The sequence below is a fragment of the Salarias fasciatus genome, unplaced genomic scaffold, assembly GCF_902148845.1.
Source record: "Salarias fasciatus unplaced genomic scaffold, fSalaFa1.1, whole genome shotgun sequence".
Taxonomy (NCBI): Eukaryota; Metazoa; Chordata; class Actinopteri; order Blenniiformes; family Blenniidae; genus Salarias; species Salarias fasciatus.
In genome coordinates this window covers 5,770-30,117 of record NW_021941297.1, presented here as the reverse complement: position 1 = coordinate 30,117, position 24,348 = coordinate 5,770, and the positions used below count along the sequence as shown (strand labels likewise).

The window sequence follows — 24,348 nt, the reverse complement described above, 5'->3', positions numbered from 1 at the left end:
GTTTTGTCGACTTGGAGAAGGTGTTCGATCGCGTTCCTCGTGGTTTCTTGTGGGGGGTGCTCCGGGAGTCCGGGGCCCCTTGCAGGGCTGCCGTTTGTCACCGGTTCTGTTCAGAATCTTTATGGACAGAATTTCTTGGTGCAGCCAGGGGCCGGAAGGGGTCCGGTTCGGGGACCACAGGATTTCATCTCTGCTTTTTGCAGATGACGTTGTCCTGTTGGCTTCATCGAACCCAGACCTACAGCATGCACTGGGGCGGTTTGCAGCGATGAAGCGATGGGCAGTGTGAAGCGATGGGGATGAGGATCAGCACCTCCAAATCCGAGGCCATGGTCCTGGACCAGAAGAAGGTGGCTTGCCCTCTCCAGGTCGGTGGAGAGACTCTGGTCCAAGTCGAGGAGTTTAAGTATCTTGGGGTCTTGTTCACGAGTGGGGGAAAGATGGAGCGTGAGATTGACAGGCGAATCGGTGCAGTGGCTGCAGTGATCAGTCGTTGTATCAGTCCGTTGTGGTGAAGAGGGAGCTGAGCCGAAAGGCGAAGCTCTCGATTTACCGGTCAATCTACGTTCCCACCCTCACCTCTGGTCATGAAATTTGGGTCATGACCGAAAGGACAAGATCTCGGATACAAGCGGCTGAAATGAGCTTCCTCCGTAGGGTGGCTGGGCGCTCCCTTAGAGACAGGGTGAGGAGCTCAGTCACCAGGGAGGAGCTCGGAGTAGAGCCGCTACTCCTCCATATCGAGAGGGACCAGCTGAGGTGGCTTGGACATCTGGTTAGGATGCCTCCTGGACGCCTCCCTGGGGAGGTGTTCCGGGCATGTCCCACTGGGAGGAGACCCCGGGGAAGACCAGGACACGCTGGAGAGACTATGTCTCTCGGCTCGCCTGGGAACGCCTTGGGATCCTCCCAGAGGAGCTGGAGGAAGTGTCTGGGGACAGGGAAGTTTGGGCATCCCTGCTGAGACTGCTGCCCCCGTGACCCGGCCCGGATAAGCGGGAGAAAATGGATGGATGGATGGAATTCAGCCACCGTGTTTATCAAGACCCAATCATTCATACATGTGTCCTGTACGATAAATCCTGCGCTCAAATCTGCACTCATTTCTATGCTAGATTGACAAATGAGGGCCAGTGCCATTGCATTTGCATTTGAGAAAAGTTTTTGTGTTTCCATGGAAATGACAGACACACTGAAAACCATGTAGTTTTCATGCTGGTCCACTGATTGATGCTGCAGAAAACAATCCACTCTATCATTAACACTGGAGAACACGGAGAACAATACACCCTATACATTAACACTAGAGAACGCAGACATTCATATGGACAAAACACCAAGTTGCATTGCTATTAGGGTGACTGTCAACTCTCGATCTCCCAAGTCTAGGAGAATTTGGACTGGGACCAGGACCAAGACCAGGACCAGGACGAGGAGAATATGTGCTGGGACCAGGACGAGGAGAATATGTATGGGCTGGATTACAGTCAGGTTGGCACCAATCCAAGTCGGCCCTGGCCAACTCGGCACTGCCCCCAGGAAACAGTCAAGTCGGCATCAAGCCAAGTCGGCCCCGCGGGGGGGGCTCTCAAGTGGCCGAGTTGGTCGGTGCCGACTTGACTGTAAGCTGCTTACCGACTCGGCTAAAAGCCTCTGTTTTTTTTAATCACGATGCGACTGCGGTGCGTCGATTTGCACAGTTTTTTTTGCGCCGACTGCGCCGCTTCTCCTCACGTAGCAGGCGGGAGACTGGAGGACAAACTGTGTGATTGTGGTGACTGACAGGTTAGAGGTGGAGAATGGACCTGGAGCTTCATGTTTGACATCTTGTTTGAACCGAGTAGCTTAGCTACGAGCGCGCAGCGCGAGCGGTTGTCTGGTCACGTGACCAGATGGGAGCGTACCTGTTCCCCGGGTCCTATGTTCCCTGCTTTGTATGGATCGGGGAACATCGGACCTTTTTTCCACATAAGGGTCGTATGTTCCCCGCTTTTCTCCAAAAGGGTCGTATGTTCCCCGCTTTGTATGGACCAGGGAACATAGAACCTTTTTCTAAATAAGGGTCCTGTGCTCCCCGCCGTGCACTGAAAGTGTCTGCTTGTACAGCGCAGAACCTGCAGTGGCGCATGGAAGCGCTCACGCGTCACCTCCAGGTATAGAGAATTACTGTAGGCTGCTGTCAGTTTACAACTAAATTATAATAACATAAATGGTGTGAAAAATAAATAAACTAATGTAATAAATCTCAACACAACAGTGAACACGGCAGCAGGAGCACTGCAGCGTCTCCAGAGGGGCCAATTACAGATTCAGGTAAAATATTATATCCTCCATCAAAGCACAGCAAACCATGTATTTTTCGTTTCCAAAAATTAATTTTAGAACAAATATATTTTCTGAATAAATACCTTTGTCCTGTGGAGCCTGCAGTCCCAGAATCAAATGAGCAGGGTGAGGACGGACCGTGTGGGGGTGTCCGTCCTGGTGCGCAGCCGGGGAGACTTATTTTACTAATTTTAATATGTTCTTGATTATTATTGACGGTTAATAATACAACTATTTTGTGTGTGTTGGCGTGTGTGTGCGTGTTTATCAGGGAAATGAGTGCACGGAGTGTGAGTGAGAGGTGACGCTGCTGAAATGCGCACCGTAAAAATTAAATCAATTTTAAAACCTGATTTGAGGCATTAATAAAGCAGACATGAGGCATTAAAAGGTTTGCTGATACTCCTGGCTTAATATTTTGTTTATTTATCTTAATTTCTAATACATTAGATTACAGAAAAACAATCTGTTGTGCTCCTGCGCAAAAACACAGCAAAATGTATGACGGTCTGGCTGAGCGCTGCGGCCTTTGGAGGGGGGGTAAGAATGCTGGCTGTTCTAATGTTAATCATTTTAGTTCTAGTGATAATCATTACTTCCCTCCATTCCGATACTGACGTTCATCTCCACTATAGGAATAAGCGGAGAGCTCATTCCCTCAGGTCATTCATTCATTTCGGCATCTCCGTCAGCGTGACCCCCCCCCCCCCCCCCCCCCTCTCTCTGCAGCAGCAGACTGTGAGGACTGTGATGAGCCTGTCAGAAAAATTAAGTTCTACAGTACGGAGGAGGGAAACATAGTTAAATGTCTTAGAATTTGACCTCCGCATTTGATAATCAGACAGCTTATTCATGTGTTTTTTCTGTTTTGTGTTTGTTTTTTTTCTTTTGAGCGGACAGTGTGACAAACACAAGCTGCTTATTTAAATCACTAAATATCTTAAATCATTATTTTTGTCCACAGATTGGATAGATAGTTTACACCAGAATAAAACACGTTAACTGTGATTAGGAAAAGTTTCATTATACGTCCGCTCTGCCGCTCTGAAGGCACAGACTCCTCGAATTTTTTTTTTATTTAAATTTTTATTAAAGGTGCTGTAGGCAGGATTTTTCTAGTCAATGCTAATTTTTCTGTGTTTTCTTTGGATTAAATGTTAGAGTACCCATTGATAATCCTTTAGGAGTGTAGCATAATTGCACTACCGCGAAGGCGCAGCGTTTCCATCTGTCTCTGTTCTGAGCTGAAAAGGAATCTCGACAGCTTCAGGTATCTTTGACCAATCAGAAGAGCCCTGAGGCTCTAACCGTGATTGGTCGAGAGGTGTTCGTTGCACGTTCTTGTGGGAGGGGCTTAACTTGTGTAAGGGCGTGATGTCAGAGAAAACAGGACAGGATTGGCTGTGCTGGGTTTCAAAACACCATCTTACTTAGGTAACCCTAAGCAAGATGGCGGAGATGCCGAATCCTGCCTACTGCACCTTTAAAATTTTATCAAATATTTTATTATATTTCGCTGTTGTTTACATCAACTAGGTTGGTGCAAATGCAAATCTGCGCTCTTGCTGCGGCAAAAAACAAACAACAAAAAAACCTACATCCGAGTGCATCGTCAAAAAACTGTGCAAATTGAAGCACCGCAGCCGCATCTTGATTGAAAAAAAAAAGAGGCTTTTGGCCGAGTCGGTAAGCAGCTTACAGTCAAGTCGGCACCGACCAACTCGGCCACTTGAGAGCCCCCCCCAGCGGGGCCGACTTGGCTTTGATGCCGACTTGACTGTGTCCCGGAGGCAGTGCTGAGTTGGCCAGGGCCGACTTGGATTGGTGCCGACCTGACTGTGTCCCGTATGGGCTATATTGGGTGATCAATATTTTTGCGTCTGAAAATGAATTCTTGCACATAATTTTGTATTTGAAAATCAAGTTTTGCCATCCCGTGAAAAAAAATCTTCACGAAAAATCCCACTTTCATGTGTCGAAAAGGATTTGCATGGTTGTAAAACAGATTTCATTTGTGAAAAGAAATAGAAGTTTATTTGCAAACAAACCGCTGCAATTCTCTGAAGTTGTGGTTGTGATATTTGTCCCTGTCTTGACACCTCTGTCTGATTGGATAGCGACAAATAAAGCTGTCTAATCAGGGCGCAGATGGCTTTCTGTCCTCCCGCCCCTCTGCAGACTGTTAAGCGTCACTCCCTGATCCCACAGCACGCGTGTTTGGAGCGTTCGGCTGCGTTGCGCTGGACACAGCGTTCGCTCGCTTGCGTCACCGACGCGAGAGGCGCGCTCAGTAGCGTCCAGGATAAAAAATACGCGTCCCACCTATTTTTGTCTGCGTCCGCACGTGAGCGCATCAAGCCCCGCTGTTCGGATGATTTCCAAAAAACTGAAGATGTGCATATTTCGATATTTGAATACATCTGTGGAGTCAACAAAACAACATGGTTTGTTTTCCATGTAGTGGTGATGTTTGTCCCTTTAATACAATACGTTTATGTACTTATTTTATTTATTTTAAGTTAACGCGCAGCACAGACGGAGTGGGTCGGGTCCGTGTCCACTTCCGGATGCGCAGCTAAACTATCGCCATAGATAAATAGAGATTCATCGTGGAATTTGAGGAACCGTTTGGCAAAGAAACGACGAATGAATGAGTTGTCTCGAGCATGCGCTTCACAATGTTTCCGGAGCTCTGTGACGGAGCAGAGCGCAGGAGAGCGCGTGCAGTGGGCGTTGACGCGCGCACACACAAACGGACGTGAGCGCGCAGCGGCGCACCGCAGGGAGACGCGTGCTGTGGGATCAGGGGGTCAGTCAGCATAGCAAACATGAATCAACTACTACCTGAAGCAGGGGAACTCTACGGCCAGGCTCTCCGGCTGGCCCTCCTCTCGGACCATCACCTTGTCAAGAAACCAGCCGCAGCCTCCGCCGCGGCCGTCGTGACCCACCCGGACCCGGCGCACCTGACCCAGGGACACGGCCTCGATGAGAAACTCATCGTGCTGAGGGAAGACAGCAAGACAACCGTGCTTACTGTGCACAATATCCATTTAGCTCATTTGTGTTCATGATTCGCTCACGTTTCCCTTCTCGAATTTGTTGACGTTGTTTTTGCTGGTGATCATCAGCCGCTCCCCCGTGTCCCCAAAGTCGCCCACCACATTTAGGAATACGCTGGCGTCAGTGCCACTGCCGCTGATGTTCCCAGTGCAGATGGTGACGCGATACTTGATCACTGAGGACGGAAACAGAGAAGGAAGCACGGCTCGTGACTTGAAGTGGAAATATATCTCCACTGGAAGGCGTGGCTGTCCTCATTGTTTCTTACGTGGCAGCGGCTCGTCGATTAAAGCTCCTGTAGCTGGAAGCTCTCTCACAATCTCATTGTCATCTTCATTGATGTCCAGCCAGCGGCCACACTCAAAAGAGTACTTCTCCATGGTTAATGTTTTGAGTAAAGTAACCTGGACAAAGTCAAAGTTTCATCAGGCATCACGTCTATTTCTACTGTTTCTCTGGTCCATAAGCCTCCTACCAAACAAATGACAACTCCAGCAATGTTTTTAGTCAAATGATTACTGCAGCCAAGCTAAAATAGAATAAAAATTGCTGTCAATTGCACAAGTACAACAAGACTTGATGCAATCCTTGGCTTGAGATACAACCAAACAGATAAACACAATACTGCGCAATCATCATCAATCTATCATCATCATCCCACCATCATCATCATCATCCCACTGTCGTCATCATCCCATCATTATCTAGCCTGGCACGCCAGACTGTCTCTCCATGCTCAGGGCTTCATGGGGAAGCAGTCTGGTACGGCGCCATTTTGAATCTGAATTCTGGCCGGCCTACTTCTGCTGGGCCAATCACAGCCCACGAGAGGCGGGAGTTAGCGATGCGTCATATTTTACCCCCCCAAAACAATCACGATGGTGGACGCAACACAGTGAAGTTTCACCACGGCTCTGTCTGAAGTTTTGAACGAACTGAATTTGTCGCTAAAACCACAGCGAGAATCTGCTCTGAAGGCTTTTCTTTCTAACCCCTAAATTCCACCGGATGCGAAAGCGCCGCTTCTCGTTCTTGAAACGTACTGTGCAGCACTTACAACCCAATTCTCTTCTATGAGACAAATTCCACCGGACGTCAAAGCGCTGCACCGCATCCCAGAAGTGCCGGTGTTACGAAGGATCACCATAACGCCGGCGCATGCCAGGCCGCTGGTGATTCGCTTCAGGTCTATTTTCTGCACCGCTGCTTCTAAACGGCGCGGCGCTGTATTGCACTCCCAGTGAGCGTTGACTTCAGGAACAAGGCCGGCGCGGCACTTCAGCGTCCGGTTGAATTTGTGGGGAAAAACGGACGTATTTGTCAAGTCAAGTCAAGTCAGTTTTATTTATAGAGCACATTTACAGACACCTTAGCTGCACCAAAGTGGAAGAATTTGTCACTCTTCCCACTCGTGGTGAGCTGCCAACATGTCCGCCACTGCCCACAATGCAACGTGTGATCCCAAGCCCTATAGTCCCACCTCTCGTTGCCAATTTGAAATGCTGCCCCAATGGAGCAGTACCAGACTGTCTTTATACGTGTGTCACACATAAATAAAGTCAGTCTGGCATGCCAGGCTCATCATCATCATCATCATCATCATCATCAATTCATCACATCATCATCATTATAAAAAATCCTTGTCACACCATCATCATCATCATCATCATCATCCCATCATCAATATCATCATCATCATCATCATCATCTTCATCATCACATCATCACTATGACCATCATCATCAACATCATCATCATCACACCATCATTTTCATCACATCATCAGTATCATCATCAGCATCACCATTATCCCTATAACCATCATCATCACCATCATCATCATCATCGTCATCGTCACATCATCATAATCATCATCATCATCATCATCACATCTTCACTATCACTATCATCATCAACACCAATATCACCATCACCAATATCACTATCATCATCATCATCATCACCATCATCATCATCATCATCATCATCATCACATCATCAGTATCACGATCACCATCGTCATCATCACCATTATCATCATCACCATCACCATCACATAATCACTATGGTCATCATCATCATCACATCTTCACTATCACCATTATCATCGTCATAATCATCACATCACCAATATCACTATCATCATCATCCTCATCATCATCATCATCAATATCATCATCATCACATCACCAATATCACCATCATCATCATCATCATCATCACATCATCATCACATCATCATCATCAATATCACAGTCACCATCACCATCATCATCTTCACCATCATCTTCACTATCACTATCATCATCATCATCCCCATCATCATTATCATATTCATTATCTTCACCATCATCTTCACTATCACTATCATCATCATCATCCCCATCATCATTATCATATTCATTATCTTCACCATCATCTTCACTATCACTATCATCATCATCATCCCCATCATCATTATCATATTCATTATCTTCACCATCATCTTCACTATCACTATCATCATCATCATCCCCATCATCATTATCATATTCATTATCTTCACCATCATCTTCACTATCACTATCATCATCACATTTTCACTATCACCATCATCATCATCATAATCATCACATCACCAATATCACTATCATCATCATCATCACATCATCATCACATCATCATCATCACATCACCATCATCATCATCATCAATATCATCATCACTATCACTATCATCATCATGTCCATCATCATTATCATATTCATTATCTTCACCATCATCATCATCATCACATTCATCATCTTCACCATCATCATCATCATCATCACATCATCATCTTCACCATCATCATCATCATCATCATCACTATCACAATCTTCATCATCACCATCATCATCATCACATCATCAGAATCGTGATCATCATCATTACATCATTTTGAAACTACCAAATTTCTGAACTCGTTTAATGTTCTAGATTGGATAATTTAGTTCAGAATAAAAACATTTTTAGCTGCGATTAGGCCCAGACATTGTCCCGAGGCCGGATCAAGTTGCCAACCCAGATCTAAAATTAAATGTGAGAACAGAGTATCTGTCTGTTAGATAATATGAATTAAAACAAGACGCAGATCAAATTCTGATACATGGTGACAACAGTATTACCAGCTTACATGGACAAATTGGTTAGTCAAAGAAATCAGTTTCACCTTCGCTAAATGCCAACCAGAGAATGGATGTCTCTTCTCATGCCAGATCCGCACCTTCAGCAGTCTTCCAATGTCAGGCATTTCGATCTACAGCAATCCAAAAGGAGACAATTGGAAGAGAAATCTCTACGGGGGCTCAGCGTGATACGCTAACACTTACCATGAATTTATCAAGCTGTCCTTGTTCAAAACTGTCTGAGTTGTTTTCCAGTCTGATCTCGTCAGACTTGCCTCTTTCTCCATAGATTTGCAGGAAGACCTGAGCATCAGTTCCGGCCCCCTTCACATCTGAAGTCCAGATCCACAGAGACCAGGGGTACTCTGGAAGAGACAGATCGATCAGGCTGCTCTCAATCATTCCAGTCAGCACCTGGCCAGCTTCAGATTCATGTAGCAGAATAAAATATGTCTTGGATTGTTAAAAATGTTGGCTGAGGCCTCCTACTTTTCTGTTTTCTCTGCCTGAGTGAAACCATCTCGTACAGCTCCCTCTCGATCAGTCCATCACCCTCGTCCTCATCCAGCCACATCCCACACTGAAATGTCTGCTCAATGCCCGTGAATGGACAATATACCACCACCTGGGACAGGACAGGGCGAATGAATGAGTGAATGAATGAAAAGAGAATCCCTACATAAAATAATCAAACGTCATGCTGGATTAGCAGACATTTTTCTTTAATTGCTAAGACTGCAGACCTGCTAACCTGGGTGCATGGTGTGGAGCAGGCACGCAATCTGACATGGAAATACACTGGTACAATTCATCTCTTTAAACTACTCAAAAAATAGTGTTACGCCCTGTGCCCCTGCGGCCATAAGGGGGCGCTCGGGGCCCGTTTTGTCCTTTGTGACCTGTTTCTGTCTGCTCCTCATGTTCTCCTGCCTGGTCGCCTGCCTCATTCCGCCCTAATGTGTTGCACCTGTGTCTCTCCTGTTTAAGTCCTGCTCCCCTTCTTTGTCTTGTCGGCTGCTTGTGGGTCTGTGTGTTCCGTCCATGTACCATGCCTGCGCCAGCTCTGCTTGTTCCTGTTTCTTCATGTTTTGGAAAATAAAGGTGTTTCAAGTCAACCTGTGCTGCCTGTGCTTGGGTCCTTCCTTCACCGTGACAAATAGCGGAGATGGGAGATCTCATCACATCTCTCGCGGTCAGTTTTCCTACATGTTGCAGCATGTGACATGCTGCCCCCTTTCTTTTCTCCAAATGGTCATGAAGACAATGATTTTCAGAGTTATCTGGCACATCATAAGGCCAAAAGAACCAACACCAGAGCCACAATGTAATAGGTTTGAGAGTTTTTTCATCTTCTAGGAAATCTGTCATTTTTCCTTAATGTATGATAAACAGACGGATAAACATCAGAAAAAGTTGTAGAGACTGAGAGACAGATATTCACCAGGGAAAGAGGAGGAATTAGAGAAGACATCCGATGGCTGGCCGGCAGTCTGAGTTCCAGATCTGATTCAGGTTTATTGTCTGTGGGAGGATAACCCCTGAAGCATTGAATCCTTCCAGTCTGCTCCGTTTTAGTTAAGTAAGTAAGTAAGTAAGCTTTATTTGTATAGCACTTTTCCCAGACCAGGGTCACAAAGTGCTTCACATAAAAATAATCTGTACAAAATAGAAAATACAAAATACAATCGCTAAAATAACAAATATGCAAGATAAAACAGCACCATGCAGGCCAGAAAACAAATAGATATACAAGATAAAAACAGTACCATACAGGCTAAAAGGCTTGTTCAAAGAAAAAGGTCTTTAGCTGCTTTTTAAAAAAGCAGCGAGTGGAAACATAGGGCTGGATCAGGCCCCTGATGTAGTCCGGTGCCTGCCCGTGTAGAGCCCGAAACGTCAAAACCAAGATTTTAAAATTTATCCTAAATGAAACAGGGAGCCAGTGTAGGTCCTTGAGTATGGGACTTATATCGGCTCTCCTACGAGTGCAGCAGAATTCTGGACAACTTGAAGGTGCGCCAGTTCTTTTTTGTTGAGACAGGTGAACAGGCTGTTACAATAGTCGAGGCGAGATGAGACAAATGCATGCAGTTCATCAATTCACTCTATTCCTCAGAGAAATGTTTAAAACATTGTGGTTCAGTGGCACTGTCAGACCCAGACCAGGTCCCTCGACTTGTTGAAGGTGTGAATGAGACTGAGGTTTGCACTGTGGCTGATTACTGCTGCGTGTTCAGATCCACTTACTATCTCAATGAAAGACTGTCAACTGTGAGCTTACAAACATGGAGGTCGCTCACCTTTTCACAATACCATCCGGCTCCTACGGCGCCATTGTCGTGCCCGATGGTCACCCTGCTGAGCGGGCTGATCAGTTCACAGATCTCCACATTGAAAATGTCGATGAGGCCTCGCTCGAAGGCACCGCCCTCCAGGAAGATTTTGCCACTGTTTTTAATGCCCTTGGAGCCGTGCATGACGATGTGGATCTTAGAGTTGGTGCCCGCACCTCGAATATTTCCAGTCATCACTTGTACATTGTACACAATTCCTAAAATTATGAAGAGGAATTCAGGAACAGGACATATCATGGCAGCCTGCTCATTCGTTATCCTAAAATGAAATAAAACAGCTGCAATCGGATTTAAACATTTTGAATATATGGCTCAGTTTGTGTAGCAATATTAGATTAATTAGGACTGTCACTGCTAACTCACTTGAAAGGTGAGGAGGAGGAGGAGAGGACAGAAAAGCCACCACCATTGCGAATGCTAAACTAAAGTAGTCAACAAATTCATCTATTCATCCATTCATTTTCAAATTTTCTAAACATTTTGGGGCCTGAGTCACGGGGGCAGCAGTCTAAGCAGGGATTTGTGCTTCTATAGCAACGCTTGATAATAATGTGCACAAATTTCCTATTCCTTTGTAATTAAAGCATCATGATGGTGTGCTATTTAATTTGAGTTTTAAGAGAGAGAGGAAAACAACATGTGGGCATCAGTGAGAAGCAGTGAGTTGGTTCTCACCCATTGGCTGCATGGACCCAACCAGCACATCCCTCTGTATTTTGCCGTCATCTTCATCCATTGCAAACCAACGATTAACTGGGAACTCATACACTTCTTTATTCCCCATGTCATCTATGACCACCTGCAGAACAAACACCATTATTGATGGCAGTGTGTGAAGAGTGAAGAAGCCTGAGCTGGATGTACATGCCTTATCCAGAAACCATCCTGCTGAGGAGCCTCTGTTGTTGTGACCAATTGTGATTTTCCTCAGCCTGCCCAGGTTGGGAGACTCGATGGTGAACTTGTCCTCGGAGCCGCGTTCAAAGTTGTCTTTGTCGCTGTCCAGTCGTTTCTCTCCTTGAATAGAAAGTCACACAGGAAAATGAACATCAACTTCATCAAACAGCAGAAAGCAGCAGTCACACGTGTCTCACCAAATAATAAATATCATTTCAGAATTTTATCAAAGTATGGTTTCCAGGTGGATTTTTGTGATTTACTATGATGCTGTATTACAGTAAGTGTCTTAAACTGCATGCTTGCTTACAGTAACTGTAGTTAACTGCAACTGGTTTCCTTGTTAACTGGTGACTGACTTCCTTTAGCATGTGCTGCTGCAGCAGCAGATGTTGAAATTAGACTCATAAAAGGTCCGACACGGCTTTTTGTCTGGTTTTTAACATCTATCAGTAACAAGGGACGTCAAAGAAACCCAGTCGCCAGTTAACAGGGAAACCAGTTATTCCAAAACACCGGCTCCGCTCCGATTTCTGGACACTCCTTCGCTACTTAGCTGATGCGTTCAGGTGACTGGAGTGTGCTGCGGAAAACTGAAACTCGTTCATTCACATGAAGGCAGCGCTGACAGCTGGAAGATACTCAGGAGACACGTGCAGGAAGCGTGGACAATTTGCACAAAGGGACGGCTCTCAGAGAGCTGTAAACTGGCTCTTGTCGTTCACTTAAAAGAGCCGTTCAAACGAACGACTCGTTCATTGATTCATCTGAATGCATAGTTTGGTTAAGACCACAGGAGAACTGCTTTTGAGGTGATAGTTTGATTTGGACAGAAACGTCTGACGTTTTTGGATTTGTGTTTAAGGTTTTGAGAAAATGGATGGAGGTTTCAAGAAATGTGTTTTGGCAATTGACAAAAACTGTAATAGATTGCTCTTATAGGCCCCATTTATACAACAATTCTGAAACTGAAAACACATCAGGGATTTTTGGAAAAGTTTCACGTTTATGCAGCAATAGTTGGGACATGATGCCCATTTCCATGGAAACAGCAGAAATCTTGAAAAGGATGCAGTTAACATGTTGTGCAGTAGTGTCAGTGTCATGCCACTGCATGATGTTCCCGATTTTAGATGCATTTTTTCTTGGATTTTTTATCAACTGTTTGTGTGAGACTGTTTTTTACTTGTGTGGGTGTACCCAGAGTCCCAGTGTGGCTTTCAAACAGAGCACTCCACAGTGGACATGATGTCCTCCCTTCATCAGCTGCAGGAAAAGAGCAGAGAACAACAGAAGCCCCTGTACTTCAGTCTCCTGGTGAAAAGTGGATGCCCCCCAAAACTACACAGCATGATCAGGTCATTCCATGACAGCATGGAGGCGACGCTGCAGTACGAAGGCAGCACATCTGAGCCCTTCGACATCAAGAGCGGGGTGAAACAAGGATGTGTTTTGGCGCCCACCCCCTTCGGGATCTTCTTTTCCCTGCTCCTGAAGCAGCCTCAGAAGGCCTGTACCTGCACTCCAGACCAGATGGGAAGCTGTCCAACCTTGCCAGGCTGAGAGCACAGACCAAAGTTGGTGAGATCACGATCAGGGACCTGCTCTTTGCTGATGATGCTGCAGTCATCTCACACACGGAGCTCATGAAAACATTTTCTCAAGCCTGCAAAGACTCTGGGCTCACTCTCAGCCTGAAAAAGACCAATGTGTTGGCCCAGGGTGTGGAAACGCCACCTGTCACCACCATCAACAACTATGAACTAGGCGTTGTGCACCAGTTCACCTACCTTTGGTCCACAATCAGCAACAACCTGTCCCTTGATGCAGAAGTCAACCAGTACATTGGGAAAGCTGCAACTACACTTGCCCAGCTCACTACACGTTTGGTAAAAGCCCAAGCTAACAACCACGACCAAGATGGCGGCGTACAACCCTGCGACCTCTCACACCGATAGACAACCCGACGACCGCTCACACCTAGAGACGACCCGGCGACAACTCACACCTGGAGACAACCCTGCAACCGCTCACACCTGGAGACGACCCCGCGTCCGCTCACACCTGGAGACGACCTGGAGACGACCCCGCGACCGCTCACACCTGGAGATGACCTGGCGACAACTCACACCTGGAGACGACCTGGCGACTGCTCACACCTACAGACGACCCGGCGACCGCTCACACCTGGAGACGACCCGGCGACAACTCACACCTGGAGACAACCCTGCAACCGCTCACACCTGGAGACGACCTGGAGATGACCCCGCGACCGCTCACACCTGGAGACGACCTGGCGACCGCTCACACCTGGAGACGACCTGGAGACGACCCCGCGACCGCTCACACCTGGAGACGACCTGGCGACCGCTCACACCTGGAGACGACCCCGCGACCGCTCACACCTGGAGACGACCCGGCGACCGCTCACACCTGGAGACGACCCGGCGACCGCTCACACCTGGAGACAACCCGGCGACCGCTCACACCTGGAGACAACCCGGCGACCGCTCACACCTGGAGACGACCCGGCGACCGCTCACACCTGGAGACGACCCGGCAACCACTCACACCTGCATCCACTCTGGCAGAATCTCTCGCTCCCGAATTGGCTCCACCAGTCACAACCGAAGCTGTTCCAGCTGTGGTCCCAACGCGGCATCCAACTAGGGCGCAATCATTCATCGTCAACACCGACTGACGGAGGCCTACAGCATAAATGAATGTGGATATGGGGACTTATTGACTGAACACATCCCCCTATCTTGAAGCTCACCACTGGTTAACACAGCTGGGGTGAAGCCAGGTTGGACTAGCCTCGTAAACCAGCCCCGCCCACTCCTCATCCACATTTGGATTTTGGAGCTGAGGAGGGTCTGGGGACAAGGCAATAGAAAGAGAATGCGACGGAGCAGTGTGAGCCAATCAGCGTTGTTGCTTTTTGTTTTCAAAATTTTTTTGGCGAATTCCGGTGGTAAAACTGGGAGTGACTCCGTCACTGTGAATAGCTTCTTCCAAAACAGACATAGCAGAGATTACGGAGATGAACATCACCATCGTCTGAAAGCTGCAATAAGTAAAGTTAGAGCCAAAATACCAAGAATTACCACAATCAAGCAAGAGCAAGAGTCTGTGCCAGGTGAGTTTCTAACAGGAAAGGACATTTTCACGTGTCTTTGAGCGTAGAGAAGCTAACGCATTTTGATGATGTGTTTGTTTTGAAGCGCTGATTGGCCGAAGTGCGCTGTCAGTCAAAGGAGTAACCGACAACCCCTGCACCAAGTTTGTATTGCGTTGTCCCCAGACCGACCCTATCTCCACAATCCAAATGTGGAGTGGGCAGGGCTGATTTACCAGGCGAGAGTTGGACACAGGTACAGCCAGAAGATAGGAAGCACATGCAGGGCTGTGCAGCGCAGGACACAGAGCACGCACAGATATGCAGCACAGCTTGCAAGACCCAGCGAATGCACAGACAAGGAGTCGATCTGTGGGAACTAGAGACACGAGCAGCAGCGTTGCTAGAGAAGTGGCTGTAACCACACACACATACACAGGAAAGTAAAAATATCAAAGGCCGTTACGTCGCCCGGTATGGCGCACTCAGGACGCCACCCTGGAGCCAGGCCTGAGGTTGGGGTTTGTAAGTGAGCACCACCAGGTGCCGTGCCCTTGACAGTGTGGCCCGGCCGTTCTCAGTCCAAAGGGACGACATGGGCCTGACCTCAGGTGGGCTCAGCACCCACTGAGGGAACCGTAGGGGCCGGGTGCAATTTGGATTAAGTGACAGCCAATGGCAGGGGGCCCAGCAAGCCATTCCCCGGACACAGACTGGCTATACAAACATGGAATGTCATCTAACTGGGGGGAATGAGCCTGAGATTGTGAGGGAGGTTGAGAGGTACTGGCTGGCCAAGCGAACTCCAGACCAAGTGTTTATGGAGGCAAATCTCATATGTAGGAGGAGTTCGGGAGGCTATGGAGGACTACCAGTCAGCCTCAAAGAACTTCTGGCAAACCAGTGCGTCAGGAGGGGAAAGCAGGTCTCCACCAACACTGTTTACAGAAAAGGTGGGGAGATGCTGACCTCAACTGGGGATGTTATCGAATGGATAATTCCAAGTATTCCTCAAAGGAGCGCTTGGAGAAACTCCTCAATCTCATCACCACGTCTTCCATGGAGGAAGCAGAGGCTGAGGTCTCAGAGGTGGGCTGAGGTCTCAGAGGTAGACTGAGGTCCCAGAGGTGGACTCACCCATCACCCAAACTGAAGTCACCGAGGTGGTTGGTAAGCTCCTCGGTGGCAAGGCACCGGGGGTGGATGAGAATAGCCTTGAGTACCTTAAGTCTCTGGATGCGCAGGGACTGTCTTGGCTGACACGTCTCTGCAACATCGCATGGCAGTCTGGGACAGTGCCTCTGGACTGGCAGACCAGGGTGGTGGTTCCCCTCTTTAAAAAGGGGGACCGGAGGATGTCTTCCAACTATAGGGGGATCACACTCCTCAGCCTCCCTGGGAAAGTCTATTCCAGGGTACTGGAGAGGAGGATCGACCGATAGTTGAACCTCAGATCCAGGAGGAACAATGCGGTTGTTGTCCTGGTCATGCGAAATTCACCCAACCAGTCCACATGTTATGTGGATTTGGAGAAGTCATTCAACTGCGTCCCTCGTGGTGTCTTGTGGGGGGGACTTCGGGAGTACGGAGTCCGGGGCCCCTTGTTAAGGGCTGTCTGATCTCTGTATGACCGGAGTAGGAGTCTGGTCCGCATTGCCGGCAGTAAGTAGGACCTGTTCCCGGTGCATGTTGGACTCCGGCAGGGCTGAACTTTATCACCAGTTCTGTTCAGAATCTTTATCAGAGGTGTCAAGAAAGTACTTTCCCATGCCATGTTTTCCATGTACCCAGTCAGTTCTCGAAGAGCTGGGCTGATTGTGATCACCTGGGCCCAGAACTGTTTGTTGCAGGTGATTCAAATCAGCCCAGCCCTTTGTTAACTGACTGGGCACAACAAAAACATGGCATGGGAAAGTACTTTCTTGACACCTCTGATCTTTATGGACAGAATTTCTAGGTGCAGCCAGGGGCCGGAGGGGGTCTGATACAGGAATCACAGGATTTCATCTCTGCTTTTTGAAGATGATGTCCTGTTGGCTACATGGAACCTGGACCATCATGCACTGAGGCGGTTTGCAGTCGAGTGTGAAGCGACAGGGTTGAGGATCAGCACCTCCAAATCTGTAATGACCAGGGCTCTCTGTGGCTGTATTTCTGTTACATCACGTTACGCACTTTGACCAGCGACAATTTCTTCGTTCTGTGGACAAAATTTCTGCTCCGTCCTCAGCTGGACTCTGGAGGAGGAAAAACTAAACTGAAAGTGGTGAATTTGATGTTGTACTGCTAGGAAAAGTGATTAGTTACAATACCAATTTTTTTAGATATGTGTGATTGATTGTGTGATTTATTCTATCTCACTGAAAACAAATAGAACAAAGTTTGCTGAATGAAAGATGAGCCCACCCGGACACAGCCTACCTGTATCTCCATTCTCTCCAAAGATGTTGAGAAAGACATCGGCGTCAGTTCCACTTCCCTTCATGTCAGCCGTGAATACACTAACTATGTATTTATTGGCTGAAAAAGAAAGGACAGGGCATGTGACTTCATGTTGGCAGAACAACTGCTACGAGTATCCCACAGTCTGCTCAATCATGACCCCGTTAGACCCTGTGATGGACTGTAGACATGTCCCAAGTGGACCCTTTGAAGGACTGTAGACATGTCCCAGGTGGACCCTGTGATGGACTGTAGACACGTGATGGAGGCGAGGCCTCTGAACCATGAATAAGCATGTGACATGTTAATTTAGATTGATTTTCAACTGCTGTATTTATCAAGGCCTCATCATTCATACGCTGAGATCAGTCAGATGAGAGTTTCATAAATCTCTTGTGTGTCCTGTCATACAATAAATCCTTCGCTCAGATCTGCATTTGTTTCTACCCAAGATTGATTAAAAAGGGCCGTTACCTGCAGAACCTGCACCAGTCTTGCCAGGAACAAGACTGGTGCAGGTTCTGGTCTCTGGTCAGGAGGAATACTGGTGCAGGTTCTGGTCTCTGGTCAGGAGGAATACTGGTGCAGGTTCTGGTCTCTGGTCAGGAGGAATACTGGTGCAGGTTCTGGTCTCTGGTCAGGAGCAAGACTGGTAAAGGTTCTGGTCTCTGGTCAGGAGCAAGACTGGTGCAGGTTCTGGTCTCTGGTCAGGAGGAAGACTGGTGCAGGTTCTGGTCTCTGGTCAGGAGGAAGAGTGGTAAAGGTTCTGGTCTCTGGTCAGGAGCAAGACTGGTAAAGGTTCTGGTCTCTGGTCAGGGGCAAGACTGGTAAAGGTTCTGGTCTCTGGTCAGGAGGAAGACTGGTGCAGGTTCTGGTCTCTGGTCAGGAGGAAGACTGGTGCAGGTTCTGGTCTCTGGTCAGGAGGAAGACTGGTGCAGGTTCTGGTCTCTGGTCAGGAGCAAGACTGGTAAAGGTTCTGGTCTCTGGTCAGGAGGAAGACTGGTGCAGGTTCTGGTCTCTGGTCAGGAGGAAGACTGGTGCAGGTTCTGGTCTCTGGTCAGGAGCAAGACTGGTAAAGGTTCTGGTCTCTGGTCAGGAGCAAGACTGGTGCAGGTTCTGGTCTCTGGTCAGGAGGAAGACTGGTGCAGGTTCTGGTCTCTGGTCAGGAGGAAGACTGGTGCAGGTTCTGGTGTCTGGTCAGGAGGAAGACTGGTGCAGGTTCTGGTCTCTGGTCAGGAGCAAGACTGGTAAAGGTTCTGGTCTCTGGTCAGGAGCAAGACTGGTGCAGGTTCTGGTCTCTGGTCAGGAGGAAGACTGGTGCAGGTTCTGGTCTCTGGTCAGGAGGAAGACTGGTGCAGGTTCTGGTCTCTGGTCAGGAGGAAGACTGGTGCAGGTTCTGGTCTCTGGTCAGGAGGAAGACTGGTGCAGGTTCTGGTCTCTGGTCAGGAGGAAGACTGGTGCAGGTTCTGGTCTCTGGTCAGGAGGAAGACTGAACAGGTTTAACTTGTTTCTGTCGTGCTAAAACTGATGTTGTTTTGTTTGAGCAGATATTTTGTCTTTAATAACTTATAGCAGATAGAAGTAAAAACCTGTTTCTATTCCAAAGAACATCGAGAAGAGTTCAGGAGTTCAGTGAGTCGAGGGCAGGCAGACGTTCCTGTCACTACAGGATGCTAGTCTTTTTGTTTTTCTCTGATCCCAGTGGTTTTTCTGGAACGTGGACGATGAAACAGCTCTCAAAACATCAGCTCTGTGTTGCGGGTTTGTCCCGGAGTGACCTACATTTGGGGACGTCCATGGGGTTCAGGCTTCCCTGCAGGTCCCGGACAAACAGGTTGTCGGCCTCCTCCCGACTCAGCCAGTTGCTGCAGGCGAAGTAGAAGCGCAGATGGGGCCGGTTCATGTCGGTCACCACCACTCTGTCCAGGAACCAGCTGGCGTTCATCCCTGTATTGTCGTGCTCGATCCTGGGAAGAGATGAGAAGATGTGAACTGGCCCTGCAGCAGCCTGCGATCAGCAGGTCACACCACCGCTTCCCCTGAGCTCAGGTTTCTGCAGCCAGCTTATTGTCTGGCAGCGCTGCGGTTCACACATATCAGAGGTGTAATGGATCCTGAATAAGACGGAGCACAATACCTACATGAATAATGCACCGTGGTTATTAATAGCTGGCTCCTTGAATGCAGATTGATCTACTGCTGCAGACACGAAGAGATGTCTGCATTTCAAGCCAACTTTGAATAGCTGGTTGCACAGCTCTCTGTGATGAACTATTAACTTCTGCCAATTCCTCTAAATCGTCACTCTTTGAACCAATTTCATCTGTAATTTAGTACCATATTATCCTTTAAATTAAAACTTTAAACTTGTTCTTTGTCGCAGCACAGACCAGTGATGAAAATGTCAATATTTTCACAAAACTAAACAATTAGTCCAGAAAATGATTACTATGTCAAAATAAGCCAGCTGCAATGAAGTCCTCTTCTGCAAACACAATGAAATGCCAGATCTTCCTCTCCTGATCTTGCAGTGTGTGGTGTCGCTGTGGAGCAGAACACACACTAGAAGATTCTCCATCAGAGAATCGACTCCTCGCTCCTCCAAATCTGGTAGTCCAACGTGACTTTGAGCGGCTTCCCTTCACTCCTGTGTTTCCATTCATCTCCAGCAGAGAGCTCATTCCCTCAGTTCATTCATTCATATTGGCATCGCTCCTTCAGCCGCCACGGACCGTGAGGACCCTGTCAGAAAATCTAAATGTTACAGTACAGAAGAGGGAAACATAGTTTGACATAAAATCCTTATAATTATTTCTTATAATACCCTCCACATTTGATGATAATTCAGCTTATTAATGTGTTGGGTTTTTTTTTCTTTCGGACCCGATCAGACCCAAACTCCTTTGCATACTCCTGACAGTCGGACCTTGCCGGCTTCAATCAGGAGGAGAAGACCAGGGAAACATTGGGCCCGATCATCCTGTAGTGTGTGCTGGCCTTTAGACGCAGCTTATCAAGCATGCTTTGTCTTCCCATGGTTACTGCCTAGAAATTAGAGGAGCAGCTGTTTGGCTTGAACGCCAGCAGGTTTGTCTGTGTGACAGCTGAGGAAACACTCCGCCCCTTCAGGATGAATGAACCGCAGGTTCTGAGTGGATGAACTTCACCGCCACTCACTCCTAACGCTGCTGTTAGAAATGCCTGGCTCGGAGTGTGTTTGACAGCCTTATCTGGCTGCTCATGATGTAACGGCCTCCTCCAGCACAACTCTAATTCCCCACGACAGATGTGGCTTAACCTCCTGCCGCTGGATGAAATCCTTTGATGGCCTGCAACTGCAGCTGGAAAAAGTGAAGTATTCCTGCGGGATTGGCCGCCTAAGCCGCTGCAGCCTGTGTGATGAACATCTAAGCAACGGCCATGTTGTGGGTGACCTGGAGCTGTGTATAGCAGATGACCAGAGTGAGAAAAGAAGCTTGTTCGTCAGTAACCGAGCAGCAACTCCTCTGGCGGGCGGGTTCAGTGTGCTGTGTGCTACCTCAACTTCTTTATAGGTCCCACGTTGTGTGTTTTGATTCGGAAAACATCTGTTTTGTTCTTCTCAAAAGCTGTCCGGCTTCTGCAAAGTGAGGAAACATGGAAAATGTCAGCATGTGTGAAAAAGATGAGAATCTTGCTCCATGTGAAGAAACAGACAGTGAAACTGAACTGGTTCATGTGATGGAGTTCCCCCCCCCCCCCCCCCCCCCCCCCCCAGTGAATCAGACACCCTCTGATCCATAGATTCAGGATACCCGTCTTTGAGTCTGACCCTCCTGCTCCTTCACACAGTGCCAAGGCTCATACAGTTACGGTGCTCTGCCACGAACTGCCCAGAATGAAACATGAAGACAAGCCCTGCAAACCGCCTGCAGATACGTTCAAGCAAAAGCAGAACCTTGGATCTTTGCTCCTGACAGTAAGATCCTCCACCTTAGAATCCATCCTGGTCCTCTGGGTTCCTCAGGAACCTCAGGGTTCTGTTTGATCTGGCCATGTCTGTAGAAGCTCACTCTGACAGCCAGCCGAAAACTGTTAATCTGTCAGCTGAGGAATCTCTCTGAGGTCAGAGGAATGTTGGAACTGACCATTCAGCTTTCATCCACCTGGTATTGATCAATTCTCCTTCTACTGGTTTAACATGACTGTTCTGAACACAAGACCCTGCTGCCAGACTGCTGGCAGGAGCCAGGCCAGAAGCCCGAGGGCCCAAAGACTCGGTTCAAAGCCCGGGGGACCAGCCTTTCAGGTTGTTGGTTTAAAACCCGGGGGACCAGCCTTTCAGGTTGTTGGTTTAAAACCCGGGGGACCAGCCTTTCAGGTTGTTGGTTTAAAACCCGGGGGACCAGCCTTTCAGGTTGTTGATTTAAAACCCGGAGGACCAGCCTTTCAGTTTGTTGCCCCCAGAATCTGGAACCTCTTGCTCCTGTCTCTCCGAGTGGCTGAGTCTGTGCACTCCTTCAGAAAGAACCTAAAGACTCTTATTTAGAGAAGCTTTTCACTGGATAAATCTGTGATATGTGGCTCTGTGTGTTTGTCTTTTACCTTGTCCTGGACAGTACGATGTGATTTTATCTGTGAAAAGCTCTATATGAGTTAACTTTACTTCAGAGGTGTAATTTATGTAGGGTTGGTGGGTTATGACAACCCACGGGCCCTCTTGTGGTGAAATCCACTGCCGAGGATTTTTGTTTGTTTGTTTGTTTGTTTAAATCCGGGGCGGAATGAGCAGCAGCTGCTTCTCTCCAGCCGGAGGCGTTGCTACACATAGGGCCCCGAGCTGAAGGGGGCCCCGAGGGACGGCTGACATCAGTCAATTTCAATGACAAATTAAAGGCGCTACACTGGATGCTGCGACGACAGCATGTCGAAAATCCCCCGCATGGGGCCCTTTCTGAGTGCTCAGCGGTTAGTTGCTAGTAGGGGCCCCGACAGACGGCGGATATCAGCGACACAACTTGAAACCCCCGGATAATTTACACTGACACGCCGGGAACCTACCTAATGGGGCCATGACTGCATTTGCACTTCATGCCACTAGGTTTGCATGTTCAACCTTATTTTACACAGACACCACAGAAGAAGAAAGGCCCCTGAAGTGCAGGCTCTCTGCATGCTGTGAGAAAAAGCCGACAGGACGTGGTGATATGTTCAATGATGATGGAACATGCACAATATTATTATTATTGTTATTTACTGCACTTTTTTGGCTTTTTTTTTGTTATCCTCTATTCCTGTGTGCAATGCGGCGTGCCAAACATACGGGCCCCTTTGACACATATGAAAACCCATGTGGAATACATCCCAGCTCCGCCACTGCTTTACTTACTTACTTCATACTCGTTCCTCATGTGAAATCACTTAGAGAATACAGAGTCAGACATTGATTATGCAAAAAAAAGCAAAAGGCCACTGCAAACTTTGGAATTCATGCAATTTCAATGTTTTTATGATTACACTGAATTTCCAAAGAGTTGCATTATAATCTGCCTCGATTGCTCAATCGGGCACGTGTGCTGAGAGAAAAAGCAACACTGCCGTACCTGCATCGTGTCTGTAAGTAAACACAATACAGGCAGGACCGAGCACATCCCGGAGTAAGGTGAAACTTCTGACAACTTATGTGACCACGAAACAGCTGAGGCCCCGTTTGAATGACAACATTTCCACTTTAAATGGAAACATTTTGAAAACAATTTGCGATTACATAGAAATGGCAGAAACACTGAAAACCAGGTAGCTTTCCCGTTACTTGGTGCTGTTGGTTGTTTTAGTTATGAATCCACACACACATGCTGTACAGAAAAATATTCTGGAACTACCCAATCCAGAACCAGGACCAGGACCAGGACCAGGAGAATCTGGACTGGAACTAGGATCAGGAGAATCTGGACTGGAACTAGGATCAGGAGAATCTGGACTGGGACCAGGTCCAGGACCAGGAGCAGAACTACTGTTTCCTGCGGCCTTGTTGAGCGTGATCAGTAGCAGCATTTCTACCATCAACACAGCGATTGTTCAAAGGGAGCCGTTCTCATAAAGGAGTGTTTTCATTGGCTCGGAGCACAGCCACTTTCGTGTGATGGATTTTCCAAAAAGTAATATTTTCCGTTGGAGTGTTTTTAAAAAAGTTACATTTGGTCCATTTCCATTTAGAATGTTTTCAAAAAAATTGCAATGTCGCCAATTTATGAAAAGCTCAACCTTTCCATTTTCAAAAAGTTAGACTTTCTGTGATTGTGAGCACCAAATGGAAGCCCAAAACTCAACGAAAGTTGTTTGTTTTCACCTAAAAACATTGTCGTGTAGACGTTTCTTTAGAAACTGAGACATGTGCAGCTGAGAAACTCTGCAGTCACAGCCTGCCGACACTGAACACCCGGCCCGTGGACTGAGACCACCGCCGGGTGTGGCTGACGCCGTCACAATAAGTGTGTACATCCTATACGCTGCACAGCTAAGCCTATCTGTCAATCAATGTGTGCACAGATAAAAGGAGCCCAGCACTGATAAGATCCCCTGAGAGTCACCTGATCATCCACAGAAATGACATCGTGGTCTTCTTTCATTTGTGCTGAAATGGAAAGAAGACCGGCCATGCCATGCAGTTCCTCCTTACTCCAGATACTGGGTGTCTGACCCTGTGCAGCTGTATGAAGGAGACTCTTGCCTCACACTCAAGCCTTCACAGGGCGCATGTTTTAGGTCAGATGTGGGTTATGTTTTGATTCATGACCCGTAGAAATCAGGCTTCACGTTGTGCAAGAATTCTCTTTGATACAGTTTTATCTCCATAATGCAAGCCAACACAAATACAGCCAGAGCCATCCTTTAGCAGACTGATGAAGAAATACCTCTTTTCTGTGCTGAAGGATCAGGGGAGAAGAGGGAAAGATCAAACGTGAGGTGGTGAGCTCATGAATTAGGACTGACAAACACATTTTATTTCAGGAGCCACTTTCAG

At 47.5% G+C, this 24,348-nt stretch overlaps 1 protein-coding gene across 1 annotated transcript in view; it reads right to left on the bottom strand.

Annotated features, from left to right (window-relative positions):
* LOC115384753 (lipoxygenase homology domain-containing protein 1-like) overlaps nt 1-22,268 on the bottom strand; it is a gene marked incomplete at its 3' end in the record, with an annotated part of 53,038 nt that extends 30,770 nt beyond the window's left edge. Inside the window, exons 1-13 of the mRNA XM_030086987.1 lie at nt 22,228-22,268; nt 20,884-20,964; nt 19,128-19,312; nt 17,325-17,423; nt 11,757-11,905; nt 11,564-11,687; nt 10,835-11,085; nt 9,024-9,159; nt 8,739-8,899; nt 8,579-8,665; nt 5,657-5,792; nt 5,409-5,563; nt 5,170-5,330 (exon numbers count right to left, since the gene is read on the bottom strand). Of these exons, the coding sequence (XP_029942847.1) occupies nt 5,170-5,330; nt 5,409-5,563; nt 5,657-5,792; nt 8,579-8,665; nt 8,739-8,899; nt 9,024-9,159; nt 10,835-11,085; nt 11,564-11,687; nt 11,757-11,905; nt 17,325-17,423; nt 19,128-19,312; nt 20,884-20,964; nt 22,228-22,268 (1,766 nt within the window). The remainder of the gene's footprint in view (nt 1-5,169; nt 5,331-5,408; nt 5,564-5,656; nt 5,793-8,578; nt 8,666-8,738; nt 8,900-9,023; nt 9,160-10,834; nt 11,086-11,563; nt 11,688-11,756; nt 11,906-17,324; nt 17,424-19,127; nt 19,313-20,883; nt 20,965-22,227) is intronic.
* Between the last annotated feature and the right edge of the window lie 2,080 nt (nt 22,269-24,348).